The following is a 14,462-nucleotide window of genomic DNA, read 5'->3' on the forward strand; positions in this document are numbered from 1 at the left end:
GTCATTCTGACCAGCTACAAAATATTGATTTTACCTTCAAAAGCAGTCGGCACTTATCTGTCTTGTGGATCTTTTGTTGTGGAGACCGACAGTGTTTACTGTAAACTGTAAAGTTTACCTGCCCAGCCTTATGATGAAAGTGTCTAGATCAAGACTTCTTTTTCAATTAATTATTTCAGATCTAATGCAACAACTAAATAGCTTTAATAACAACAGCAGTGCATTTTGAAAATTAAGCAAGCTGACTTACCATAAAAAATAGATCTGCGGATGGAACAGACATATTGACTGTTCTGTATTTATTTTCATATTCTTTTATAAAAGCTGTGGGAGCCAAAAATCATCCTAAATACAATTAATAGGAAGTAAACGTGTTTCTTACCGTTCTGGTTGATTATGTTTTCAATGTGTACAAGGACATCATTTTTTAATTTTTTATTTTTATTATTATAATTATTTTTGCGAGTTAGTGGATAGACAAGCTAACCATTGCAGTCTTCATAAAGAATGTATTAACCACAAAATGGTGCCCAGTGAACGAATATATATATTTTTTAAATCATACTTGCAAGTGCAACAGCAAACAGAGTAGCTTTTATTCGCACTGGTTTCGCGTAACTTAAGTCTAATTTCACAACACATTGACACGCGCGCGCGGTCACACGCTTCCGAATCAACGAATACACTAAAACATACCCGGATGTGTGACGTCATATTAAGGAGACGCTTGTGATCGGACAAGTTAGATGTATTCATAAATAATTCCTATTTGGCTCGTCAATAAATACACATCAAATTAAGACGATGTTTGTTTGTAAGGGAACAAGCGCTGCCATAGCTGCACTTCGGATTCTTTTCAGAAATCAGGTAATTAAGATGTCAAACTTAAGAAGGTTAGACGCTGCATCCAGGATAGCAATGCTTGGTGTTTGCTAACTTTCACCTCTGCGTCCACAGACTGCAATCCATGGGCAAGCGTTGAGGTGTCTTTCCACGCAGACTGAGGGGGAGATCCGCATCGCGAATGTACTCAAGGAAAAGTTCCCACTCGCGTCATCGCTAAAAGTTGTAGATATATCTGGTATGTACATTGAAATCCTTCATAATAATCTAATGACGTGTATTTTTAATTAAACGTGACATTTAAATTAAAATGATATACAATTTAAATGCGCCAGAAATAGTTATAGTAATAAATACAATGATGGAGGAATACAATAGGAAAATTAAGCACAAGTTAAAGCCACTTAATTTAATGTGATACTGCTTTACATTTTTTTGTTTATTTGTTTTTATGCATGCCAATGGTGTACCGTACAAAGTACCGTTACTGTACCAAAGCAGACTTTTCAGGTATCTGTATTTGACACGATTATTTGTTTTTTGGTGACTTCTTACTTTACTATACTGTATTTACTGGCTCATAGCCAATAAAACATCTCCAATAGTATAACACCGATAGCACTTTACAGCCTGACAAACCTTCCAGACAGTTGGAGTAGGAGCAGGAGCCATGTCACACACCCTCACCAAATAGCACATATTTTAATGTGATCTTGTGTCCAGGCGGCTGTGGGGCCATGTATGAAGTTCACATAGAGTCGAGTGAGTTCAGCGGGAAGAGAACTGTTCAGCAACACCAGCTCGTCAATCAGGTAACAATTGTAACTGTTAGTTCAGCTTGTTGTCTATTATTATATATTTATCAGACAAGTTATTGGGTACACCAGTCAATTCAAGAACCATCTAGATTCAACCACTGTACTGACTGTTATGTTGTGTGTGTGTGTGTGTGTGTGTGTGTGTGTGTGTGTGTGTGTGTGTGTGTCATAAAGATGACTTCTACATGTTGTTGTGAAAGATGTTGCTTACCTAAAATACCCCTATTTCTGGGGTTTGTCTTCCACAGGCCCTGAAGGATGAGATTCAAGAAATGCATGGACTAAGAATATTCACAGATATTCCAAAACAGTAATTCCCTACAAGCAAAAACACTTCAATCAATGTTCATAATTTAGCCTACAAATTAAAAGTGACTATGTTTACAAGTAGTCAATGACCTTCTCGAAACCGGATTGTTTGCAATATTTCCGCGATGCAAAGGGATGTCAACGCCTGCAAAAACCTGAATATCCACAAAACCATGAATATGTATGCATTGTGTGTGGCACACAACCCCATGGAAATACACAAACAGATGTAAACAAACATGGTGAAATGTGGCACAGTGCCAAGTCAGCTGCTTTATTAGCATAGTGAACGAAATGAATATACAGTAATGTCCTTTATTGATGGTAGAAAGTAAGAAACAGAAATGACGTCCATTTACATCGTTACGTTATCCGTGTGTCGCAGTTTAGATGAAGCTGTCTCAATTGATCACAGTAACCATGTACACAATAACTTTCTGCTCATACATGTGAACGGGTTATGTTTCAAAAACCAGAATGTTGACCTTCACCTGAATATTGACAGCCTGTAAACCTAGTCACTGTCATAGTAGATATTGTTGAGCTAATTATGTATAAATGTGAATTGCATACAAATATCTTAAGTAGGCACATTCTTATGAAAAATATCACAGTCCCTACTTTAAAAAAAAAAAAGGAAGAGGGCTGCATACGCACAAAATGTCAGATTTTGCTCGATAGTCTTTCCCATGATTGGTGAAGATATTTATGAAAGTAATGTAATATCGTATTGCCATTTTGCCTGTGGATGTGAGTCGTCAAATGTATACATTAAAGTTCTAGTATGATTTATAGGGTCTGACTGATGAGTTCAATGTTTGCTTATTACTGTGTACTTTACAATTTAAAGCAGTTGAACACAAGTAACACGGTTCTCATTATTTATTACACATAACATTCTATATCTATACCATAACCGTGGAAGTATATAAAATGACATTTGGCTCATCAAAATGATTTAAAATATATTTTAATTAATAATTATCCTTAAGAGAATGGTTTTCTTTTGACTCTTTATAAAGTGAGTTTTATTGTAATGCATATTTCATGACATCAGACAAACAGATTTCAGTCTGATGTGTGAAAGGAAGGATTTCAGTATCGTGTGTGTATAAGATAATTTTGGTTACAAGAGGTCATCTTGAATTATGTCCATGACGGTCCGCATACAATCAATGCACTGTTGAGGATGTGGGCAGCGTATTTGCTTTCCAAGTTTCCCTGAGGGCGTCACAATTGTTGAATGACTAGCCGCAAGGGTGATTTATGAGTCCCAAGAAACTGCAGATGGCGTCTTTTCCAGCAGATGGCGCACTGGACACTCAAGCGAACACACGCATCGCTAATTACGCCCAGTTCATTGAAATGACTAATTAATGGAGCTCAACCACGAGCTGAGATGATGATGATAACAACAACATCGTGATCATCCGGGTTTGGACTAGCATGAGTGAGTGGATGGGAGGATCGCACGACGGGTTGAGTGAGGCCGGGCTGCCGTGCACAACGCCAAGATTGCAGGCTGCAAAGCACGTCAGTGAGCCGTGAAGAGGCGCGGAGAGACGCACACAGCCGGGCTCCGACATGGCTCAAGAGGGAGCAGATATGACTGAGGAAACCGAGTGCATGATAGAGAGAGGCACGGGGAAGAAACCGGGAAGCGGGGAATCTTCCGGGAATGTGAAAGAGATGCGGGCGGTGATGTTGTCAAGCTTTGGAGGGCTCAACAAACTCCGAGTGACCAAGAAGATGATGCCCGAGCCTCAACGTGGTGAAGTGAAGATCCGCGTAAAGGCATGGTAAATATGACCACATTACCACTGCTATATTATTATTATTATTATTGTTTTTTTTAATCACTGGTCTACACATCATATCAATGGAGTACAGTATTACTATCGCAGTGGAAGCCACAGGTCTCCCCCCCCCCCCCATGTTGGCCATCAATAGACAGCAAACTGACGTTTTGAAACCCATTTAAATCCCGTTCAACCATATTTTTTATCGGAATTGTTGCAGTTGGCTTTTGTAGACTAACTGGTGACAAAGTCTGGAAAAATACAATTGTAATCTTTTGTATTCAGAGAGAGCATGAGTGATGAATGTGGCCTTGCATTCAGAGCCCATGACTCATTGCCCATAACAAGTGCATAAACATGATCATCATGGGAAACATATGCGACCACTAATAACGACATGAACATATCACAACATTGTATACTTGCACGATTTAATGAGGCTCAACAGAGTATCACCATTTCCTTACAACGATAATAATGTTCACTTGATGGTATTCATGTAGCAATAAGTTTGTTATTGGTTGTGTAGATGCAGGGGTGTAGAATTGCATCATACCGAGTCGGCATGGGCGAGTACCGACACCAGTTTTCCGTCTATTTTAGGTATCGGGTACTATTGGAGGCTGCCGATACCAATTACTGAAACTTAAGGCAAAGAAAATCTGCATTGATTAAGTCCTCAGAATGGTGTGATAAAGTATCACTTCACATGTCCTGTCACAGTTTCATTTATAACTTGTAGTATTCACAAGACGCAGTTTTGTATTTCATTTTACTCACTTTATTTTGTACTTAACACACAGAGGTAACATCACAGCTATATTCTGAATATTCGCGGAGTCTTCATTCTTCTTTGTCACTTATATATTGCATGTACTCCTTTTACACAGTGCCACCTAGTGTTCAGGATGAGACATCACATAACTGACATACCTCATGTTACAGGCTACATTTAATATGCCAAGCTGCAAGACTGTTAGAAAAGCATGCAATTGGATGATAAAATGTCAGTTATGACAAGTTGTTGCTCGAAAAATGTTATTTTTGAGTGCTACTTGTCCCAATTTTAAGAAAAGTATGTTTTTGAACAATATTTTATTAAAATATAACACTTTTTTTAAACATCAGAATTGCAAAACATAATGCATTATTAAGAAGCAGTACTCGAATGACAAGTACTGTACTCGGATTTGAATCCTTGTCCTCGCACTCGTTCTGGAAAAAGTGATATCGGTGCATCCCTAATGAATACCTGCATCAATTAAAACAAATTATATTTATTTCTTGGGGAGCCACAATAAGATAAGATTTTAACTCAGAAACTCAGAATTGGGAGACAGAAGATGTGCTAACCACTCGGGCATTGGACTACCTCCCATAATAACTGATGAGTCAATTATTTGAGCATTAAAAATTCTGTTCATTGCATAGAGTTAATTGATTGAAGAAAAATAACCTGACTCCACGATGAAACATTATTTATCACACAGTTATGCAATGTATTGGATTTTTTTCAGTGGTTTAAACTTCCTGGATTTGATGGTACGTCAGGGGACTATTGATAGTCCTCCTAAACCCCCTCTTGTTCCTGGCTTCGAATGCTGTGGGATTGTGGAATCTGTGGGAGAAAGCACAGAAAGATTTGAGGTACGTCAAACTGAAGCATTCTCCTGCCAGGAATACACAAATATGGCCAGAGTATAAAGTTTATCCAATTCATTAGTGCACATTAAATCGAGTATACATGCGTTGCCTGTCTGCAGAAACAAAATGCATGTGCTTGTACTGTGCATAAATACAATTTTCAGGTACCTGTATTTTGTATAATATATACTTGAGTTTCACCCATGACTTTTTACTTGAAATCCCTACATTTGAAAAATATCTGGACATTCTACTGACGATGACTAATGATGACATGACGTAAAAAACTGAGAAAGGTCAAGTCAATTGGAGTTGCGATCTTGATTAATTGAGATGCTGAGGCATGAATTGTCTTATGTCTTTCTTATGTCTCGACATACAGTAACCACATGGTTGAGTCACGAAAATATTGCCGCTTAAGCCTCCAATGACTACACCGGGTTGTGGCGTTTTTCCACGGTGTGACAACGAGGCACACTAAAGTGTCCATGATGGTACAAGGCTTGTGTTCGTGCACTGGCTGTAAATTTTGATGAACAGATCACAATTGCACCAGATAAATGTTGATGCCTAACTGGACACATTTTTAGCCACACTTACAGCCCAACTCGGGAATGACCTCCAAGTGATGTTGGGCGTGCCTTTGGGCAACGAACAGTTCCCAGTCAACAGCCGACAACTGGGTCTGCAGGTACTCGGGTCGCTGCGGCTTTAGGAGCCGCTTGGGACCCAGTTGGAGGTTGCTCACCAGCAATAACAATAGCCACACCTACAAAACATCAGGAAAACTGAAATGGTGAAAACAGTCCAATGCCACATTTTCACAATTGAATACTACGTAGTTCTCAGTCTTTGCATGTGTATTCAGCACTTATCTTCAAACATCCACAATGTATTTAGAAACAAATCTCTGCATTTACTTTTCAGGGTCTTTAAATCCACAATTTAGTACTTTTGCCATCTCTGTATACGACGTATTTCTCTCAGATAGGAGACCGAGTCATGGCTTTTGCCAACTACAATGCCTGGGCAGAGGTTGTTTGCACACCAGAGGAGTTTGTCTACAAAATGCCAGATGACATGACTTTTGCGGAGGGCGGCGCATTTGCCCTGAACTTCGTCGCTGCCTACATGATGCTCTTTGAGATTGCCAAACTCAGAGAGGGGATGTCGGTGCTGGTGCACTCAGCTGGGGGTGCTGTGGTAAGTCATTCTCTTTAATTGTTGGTTCATAGAGGTCATAAAATTTCCTCCAATTGATATCAGACATGTACGACCCTTGTGAGGATAAGCGTATGGATGAAATGTTCATTAAACCAGTCACTGTAGGGTTCTAAAGGATGCTACCAATTACAAGCTATTGAGAAATAAACCAGTCCGTATAAAATGGATGAAAGTGATTTCATATGGAATTGTGCATTCTGCTCGTGCATTAACGCTAGAAGATGCTGATCAACAGTTGCACATGTCATTTTTCTCTTCAGGGTCAAGCTGTGGCTCAGCTGTGCTTCACTGTACCTAATGTCATCGTCTTTGGGATCGCCTCAAGTTTGAAACACTCCGCTATCAGAGATTCTGTGACTCATCTCTTTGATCGAAACAGTGATTACATACAAGAAGTCAAAAAGTAAGCTTGAATTACAGCATCTTAATATGAGGCCTGTATTTGTGATATTTTCAAAACTATCAGGAATTGGCTGCTTTTTGTGAGAGCATGGACTTCACCTGTCGAGTGGTCTGTCGTCATGGTAACTATGGCAACAAAGGACTAATCCCAGTAGCGCAGTGGAGGTCTGCAATTGAGCCAATCAGGGGCCGATTCATGATAGCCTGGATTTTGAAATTGAGGGATTATTTCACAGTTTGTTCCAATTCATACATTTTTTTCCCGTTAATACAATCATACTGTATACCTAAACACAGGTATATAGATGGAAGAGTATATAGGCTGAAATTGCAATGACCTATTATTTCATGCTTGCTGCCTGCGTATCAAGAGTAGTCGTGGATTAATTTTGCCTTTCATCCCCCTGCACCACACATTCCACCCAGGATCAAGACCTAAGTACAATCAAATGCGTATGTCTTTACAAAAGGGAATCACAAGACCACCAAGGACTTTAGGTGTCCAGGTCTTAAAGCCGAATTTAAGGAATTTAGGAGACAGGCATGCCTTTCATCATTTTATAGCCCTGCTTTTAATCATGTTCATTTTGGGCTATTGATCACGTGTGGTTGTGATTAACAAAATACAACCCTGTTGTGATCGTCAAAGTGTGGTATTATGAGCGCCTCTAGTAGACTCTTCCAAGAATCACTGCCTACGTACAGTTCAGCTATGGTGAGCTTTTAAATTCAATGCAGTTCCATTTAATATTTAATTTAGATACTGTTTTAATTTAAACAATCTATCCTTATTGTTCTACATTTGATGATGACTTCATTATTTCCTCTCCCCCTAGTGAACCTTAGCTTTCCTTCTGTTTTAGGTTATCTCCAGAGGGAGTCGACATTGTGTTGGACTGTCTATGTGGGGAAAACACAGGCAAAGGCCTCAGTCTGCTGAGGCCACTGGGAACGTACATTCTCTATGGTAAGAACTGTACTGTAAAAAATATATTTGTCATTCATTGTAAGCCTCTGTAACATTATGGACACTTTCAATATCACCCTGAGCTTAAATACAGGAAAATGTATTAAAAAAAGAAAAAACAATACTTCAGTCATCCATCCATCATCTGATCCGCTTATCCTCAGGAGTAGGTAGGGTACACCCTGAATGGTTACCAGCCATAACTAGGGCTGTGCACGAATCGTAATCCCGCTAAATCGAACTGAATCGAGTCATAACACTTGATGAACTGTCCCTTGAATTGTATCGCAATCCCATGTATCGAACCTATCAAATCTTCTTTTATTAGAGAGATGTGCATCCTTATTGTTCTGTCTCATTGTTTTATTCATTATCGGGGGAAAAAAAAGCAAACTGAAGTTTGCACTATTGGTGAAAGGAGTAGTTGTTAACTTGTTGTTTGGATGAAAAACCTGGTCGACTCTCACCTGTCTGAGCTTGAATTAGTTATGCTCCATACATAAAACATATCCTGGGAAGAAAAGATATTCCCAGTCACAGCTGAGCCTCTTATCCAGCCCCTGTTAATCACTTTAATTCTTGTCAAACCTCATGAATTAACCAGCGCAATTACCAGCCAATTAAAGATTAGTGCTAGTTATATTGCAAAGGCATGCTTGCACGGACCCTGAATTCTAGAGGTGCCAATCGGTCCTCCCCCTCTTCAGCCTTCATGCTTTGCTTGTTATTGTCCAGTCACCTTTGCCCAGCCATTTGCATAGCACACAACAATCCTTTTATTTTTGTTTTTTCAGGCGCATCGAACATGGTAACTGGGGAGACAAAGAGTTTCTTCAGCTTTGCAAAATCTGTGAGTCACAAATTCCGTTTGTCATCATCATTTGAAAGCAGACTGCCCCTTAAAACCATCACAAATGAAACCCTCAATTCTCAACTGAATGGTATGTCTCTGACACATGATGTTATTTCTTCCAAGTGGTGGCAGGTGGAGAAGGTGAACCCTATTAAACTGTATGAGGAGAACAAAGTCATGGCAGGATTTTCGTTGCCCAACCTCCTCTTCAGGCAGGGAGGATCGGGTTTGGTGAAATCGGCGATGGACAAACTCTTATGCCTCTACGACCAAAAGAAGATCAAGCCAGTGGTCGATTCTCTGTGGGCTCTGGAGGAGGTAAGAGTCATAATCAAATTGAAGAGGTCTGTTGTAAGACATCAATCAATGCCACTAATCATGATCAGGGTTGCGGCAAGGAGAGGAGGCTATTAGGGCAAAAGACAGACTGCATCCTGGACTAGCCGCCAGTCAAAGGTTCTCGACTAGGGCATGGATTACACAAAGTAAGCTTCGCGAACCACTGCACAACCCATAACAGAAAGCAGTGAATATTTTCAAATGTAGTGTACAGCATAAAAATCCCACACACTCCAATTCAAATGGCAGGTTTTTGTGCTAGAAAAATATTGACCAGTCTAAATCATTTCAAAACTTTTAATGTGGGCTGTCGCCTGGCAAAGTATTAGTCACTGTTACCGCAAAACCTCCAGGCTTCTGCTATTAATTCAATATTCATTTGGGGTTAATGAAAGGCACCTAAATGGTTAAAGGTGCGTGCTGACTCGAGGGCGTGCACATTTGTACAACAATTTTAGTTCTTTATTTTTACCTCCCCTCTCAAAAATACCGCTGTACACATCATGGACAGCAAATTGGCCGATGTCACTCTGCATTTCGTGTGGGATGCTGTCAGCTACGGACGTTCTCCCACAGACGGTGGGTAGGTTGTGAATCTTTCTGCTGCACAATTACTTCGCTCCCACGCGAAAACCAATCAACTACACATCATTCACTTCATCCCAAATCACGAGTTGCTGGACCGAAAACACCTTTGCCTTACACTACCAGAAATACGCTCAGTGCCCCGTCTCTCCAACGTACAGTATACCCACTTGCCCTCCCAACTCCAATTAATGGATGTACATTATGCACTACATACTCTAACAATGATAAATAATCAAATAAAAAATAAATTAAGTCTTTTTTTTTTTTTTTTTGTGAAATATAATCCCTCACATTCTCTACAGCGTGAATGTTTCAGAGATGGATTTCTTGGTTCAGCAGCAATAAGGAGTCAAAGTATACATAAAGAAGGCTTTTTCATGGTAGAAATTTGTTTTGTTGAAGCTGTTAAACCTTGGCAAAATGTGGTGACCGTTCTTTGAGCGGGTGGGTGGGGTGGGGGGATGCATTGTCAGGGAGCAGGGGGAGGATGGTGTGGGATGCATTGTCAGGGCCTCATTTGTTCATATGCCTGGAAGGAAAATTTACAGCCTGATTGTGTCTGTGTTGACGATGGTAACCTTTTCTTACTGCCGTAATGAAAAGCTGCGTGCGTTATTGCATGCGACCGGAAACTGCGTAACTTAGGTTTTTGTTTGTTTTTTTTTTACGGTTATCAGCTTTCATCAGAAATTCTGAATTACAAAATATCAACATGTCATTGTAAGATGATTTTGTATTTGTTTGTGATATCATGCATTCCTCTGAATATTCTACCCTGCAACAATGCATGAGGCAAAGTTTTTAGCCTATTTTCACTCTTGGCCGGTGCTATCTTCAACAAATGAATCTACGAGACCCAAATACTTCCAAACAAAGGCAGACATTCAGTTATGTCCCACGAATGAGATAAAAAAATGTATCCCATGTGAATTTTTCCCCTCATTGACTTTAACAGCAAAGTAAACACAACTTTGATCCAACAACATTTCATAATTTTACCTGAGAATAAAAAGCTTGAAAACCATTCAAATGGTAGATTTGCCCTAATAAAGAGAATTGTGTCTCGGTCATTGCCATGATGACCCCCACATCACTAACGGGTACTTTTCTGGTCTACAAATAATATGAGAGGATTCGTGTTATCCCTATCGTTAGAGGTAATGTTCCAATTCAGGGTATACACACTGCTTTTATAGATATACGTTTACTACTGTAGCACTGCACATGTATTTGTTTTTACTTCGAACCATATTGATAAATATACTTACAGTTGGCTGTGTGGCTTTATTGATTACATTACAGATGATGACTAGCTACATCCACTACATTTTATGAAAACAACAACACAAATTGACATTCACTTTTTTTGTCAGGTTAAGGAGGCCATGCAGAGAATTCACGACAGAGGCAATATTGGAAAACTCATTCTGGATGTTGAGAAGTCACCTACTCCCTTGGTAATAGCAATTTCTCACTTATAACTCTGTAACTCATTCTTATAGCACAATACACTACAAATACATTTTTATTTATATCGCACTTTCACAACAGCTACAGATGTAACAAAGCGCTTTACAGAACATTGAACAACTGATATGTTGATGTCTTTACATATCTACTTATCCGATGCACATAAGTCTTCAGAAATTTAGTTTATTATACAGTGGTACCTTGACTCATGAGTTTAATTCATTCCTTGACCACGCTGGTAACTCAAAACACTCATTTCTCAAATCATCTTACTCCCTTGGAAGTGAATGGGAATGTCATGAATCCATTTCAGTCCACCAGAGACAAAAGCTTTTGTAGCATGTTTTTAATGAGAAAAAAAGAGCACTCTAAACTATTTTAATTTATACAAATATGCAAAATCTCAACAGAATTAAATAGAATGTAACAAATTAAACAGTTTGTGCCCTATGAATTATTCATTGTGCGGTTCCCACCAGGGTGAAGTAAGATATGTACATTCGGATTTTAAGCGATTCAGAAGCTCACAGTTACTCAGTGTAGTGCAGTCAGCCCGTACTATTTTGGGGGGATACGGATGGGGCCAGCCTGTGAATAGCAAAAAAAATAAATAAATAAATAAAAAAAATAAAAGATAATAATTATAATAATAATATAATTGATGCCCATGTGAATTACATTTTTTTAACTCCCCAAATTCTTTACATAAAAAAAGATGATAAATATTCAGTATACATTTTTCTCAAAAATCAGGGGAGAGTTTTGCTGACGAATTGTATGTTATCCTACTGTATAACATTAAAACGTTTGAACCCCCCCCCAAATATGAAAAAATATTGAGAAAAAATGTATGAATATACGAATCCGTGGATGGTGAACCATGAGGATGTGGGGGTCGACTGTAGTATAAGTCAATCTTTGCAGAGGCTAAGGAAAATATTTGCATGTATTGTTTGTTTTCACATTTGTTGCCGTGCTGTATATGTTCAAATATTTGTTGTTTAAAAGGGTATAACACCGTAACATGGATGCTAGTTTTTTTTGCCCTTCTGTGGCACTTTGCATTTCGTGTTGGCAGTAAGCTGGATGACTTTCATGAAAAAAAAATGATGTGACTCTTTTAAAACCTGCAACAGGTTAATTTATCTCTTCCTTTTCATGTTCAGTAAACAGTTAGTAGACAGTAAACCTCAACTGAGAGTGGTATTAAACAAGTTGACCTATTTATGTTTTCACTGCCACTCTCTGCATCTTAAAATTTTGCTTGCAAGTCAGAATGTCAACCATACGATACCTTGTATCACAAACACTTGGAGGTAAGGTCCACTCATACTGTAAATCGAGGTACCACTGTGTACTGTTTGTATACTGTACAACCATATCGGATGAAAAACAAATAATGAATGCCCAAAAAAAAAAAAAAAAAAAAAGCCCCCCAAAAAAACATACACTTCAACAATTGATTAGTAATAGGAGGTCAAATCCTCGTTATGTTTCAAATGTAGAAGCATTGTATTCTAAATGAGTGTGTCAGTGTACTTTTGTGTTGAGTGCGTACTTCGCTATCGGGTCACCGATGGACCAATAAATCCTTTCCTCCCCACCCCCCATCAGATGGCCAGTGACAGCACTGAGACCAGTGAAGCGGGGGAGGAAGAAGAGGAGCCTGAGGGGGACAATGACAGCAAAGAGCGCATGCCTTTTATCCATTAGTACTAACCTAAAATGAGTTCACCTTGTAGGATCACGCTGAGAGAGTTGTGCAGTGTTTGTGCATGTAATGTACTCATGTAAGTATTCATCTTGCTCGTTTCCTGCTGTTACTTGCAATTGAAAGTCTAGAACAGGACCTGCTCACTTTTATGCATGTGCAAAGGACGAAGTGCCTGCATTTTTTTTTTTGTGTTTGTTTTGTTTTCTAGTTTTGCAACAATCTAGTGAAAAATTTAATTCATAACAAAGATTAATATGCACTTAACCATGCTGACGTGCGAAAACCATTTAACAACTAGTCAATTTTAGAATATAAAGTCAATCAATTCAACAAAAAATATGGTTTAAAAAAATCCTCCCTCGTACTTAGTGATGACAGATGAGGACATAGTGGTGGTAGAAATGCATAAATGCCGAGCGTTATTTTGAAGCATCCCTGTAGGTGCCAACCTTATTGTGTATTATGGGATCACATGTGCCTTGTGTTTGATACTTGAAATGTTTTCCCTTAATGTCAGGCTACCAAGAAAACAAATTTATCTGTATCCAGAGGATTAAAAGTCATCAAAACTAATCACGTTACGCACTGGGAATGACATTTAGAGATATCGTAATACATTTACACAGCAATTGGACTGATGAAAATCAGATTTATGACCCAACTTTTATCCACTTGAGTTTTGTTACCTAGTAACATAAAAGGAAATGCTTTTAAAAAAGTGGGATCCAGCAAGACCTTTATTTGAAAAGACACCACAATAAATAGGAGACACGAAAATATATCCGAATGTCTGTAAAAATATCTCAGAGGACGATGATGATTTCTTCAGTCAGACTGCCAGTTGGGAAGAGTTTTTATTACTTGTCTGACCAAAGTTACTGTATTTACTTTCTGGTGCCTCAAAATAAACATGCCCTGAGAGATCGCTTATTTTTAGAATAAACACAACCTGTCAAAATTAGAAACGCCATCAAATGCAGGGAATACCACAACCACCTTGATGACTTATTGAGACGAAGTATGTAATCTTCTTAAATTTGCCTAACATAAAACTTGAATTGCTTTTCACATGACCGGATGTATTTTCTCAAGTGCCAGCTCATTGAAAACAAACTGTTGAAGATTCCATCAGCTCATTGAAATTAAATCTAACATAGAAAGGAAATATTGTTTATGATACAAATTACCTCTCTATATGTAAGAAATGTGTTTAATGTACTGGAGGTAGTCACTTTCAAAATCCATATCAGTATTGAGTAGAAATAGATATGATATTTATGTTTGTAAGAGAAAAGGAAAAGGTGCATGGTTTCTTTGGTATGTGTGCGTATGTTTGTGTTCACGTGTTGTCATAATTAATTTGGGGGGGGGAAGAAAAGTTCAGTATTCAGTGTTTTGTTTGTTTCTTACCTGTGGTTGACTACTTCTGTCCAGTCTTGCAATCTTTCATTGTGGACTTTCTTTACATGAAAATAAATGGAGCTGCAAAGTA

General features: G+C 38.6%; 2 protein-coding genes across 3 annotated transcripts; both read left to right on the forward strand.

Annotated features, from left to right (window-relative positions):
- Nucleotides 1–702: 702 nt before the first annotated feature.
- Nucleotides 703–2,764, forward strand: bola3 (bolA family member 3). Its single transcript, XM_019886994.1, has 4 exons — nucleotides 703–867; nucleotides 958–1,081; nucleotides 1,567–1,655; nucleotides 1,910–2,764. Exons 1-4 carry the CDS (start codon nucleotides 805–807, stop codon nucleotides 1,973–1,975), a joined length of 342 nt encoding a protein of 113 aa, XP_019742553.1. The 5' UTR covers nucleotides 703–804; the 3' UTR covers nucleotides 1,976–2,764.
- A 336-nt stretch (nucleotides 2,765–3,100) lies between these two features.
- Nucleotides 3,101–14,462, forward strand: vat1l (vesicle amine transport 1-like). Of its 2 annotated transcripts, XR_002170247.1 has the most exons (10): nucleotides 3,101–3,769; nucleotides 5,287–5,416; nucleotides 6,401–6,616; nucleotides 6,898–7,040; nucleotides 7,903–8,006; nucleotides 8,801–8,856; nucleotides 8,983–9,000; nucleotides 9,072–9,177; nucleotides 11,160–11,243; nucleotides 12,871–12,889. XR_002170247.1 is itself a non-coding variant. In XM_019886993.1 (9 exons), exons 1-9 carry the CDS (start codon nucleotides 3,555–3,557, stop codon nucleotides 12,967–12,969), a joined length of 1,242 nt encoding a protein of 413 aa, XP_019742552.1. In that variant the 5' UTR covers nucleotides 3,109–3,554; the 3' UTR covers nucleotides 12,970–14,462. The 2 variants fall into 2 exon arrangements, 1 of the variants encoding a protein (XP_019742552.1); XM_019886993.1 differs by having other exon boundaries at nucleotides 3,109–3,769; nucleotides 8,983–9,177; nucleotides 12,871–14,462.

The sequence above is a fragment of the Hippocampus comes genome, unplaced genomic scaffold (genome assembly GCF_001891065.2).
Source record: "Hippocampus comes isolate QL1 unplaced genomic scaffold, H_comes_QL1_v1.1 scaffold261, whole genome shotgun sequence".
Classification (NCBI taxonomy): domain Eukaryota; kingdom Metazoa; phylum Chordata; class Actinopteri; order Syngnathiformes; family Syngnathidae; genus Hippocampus; species Hippocampus comes.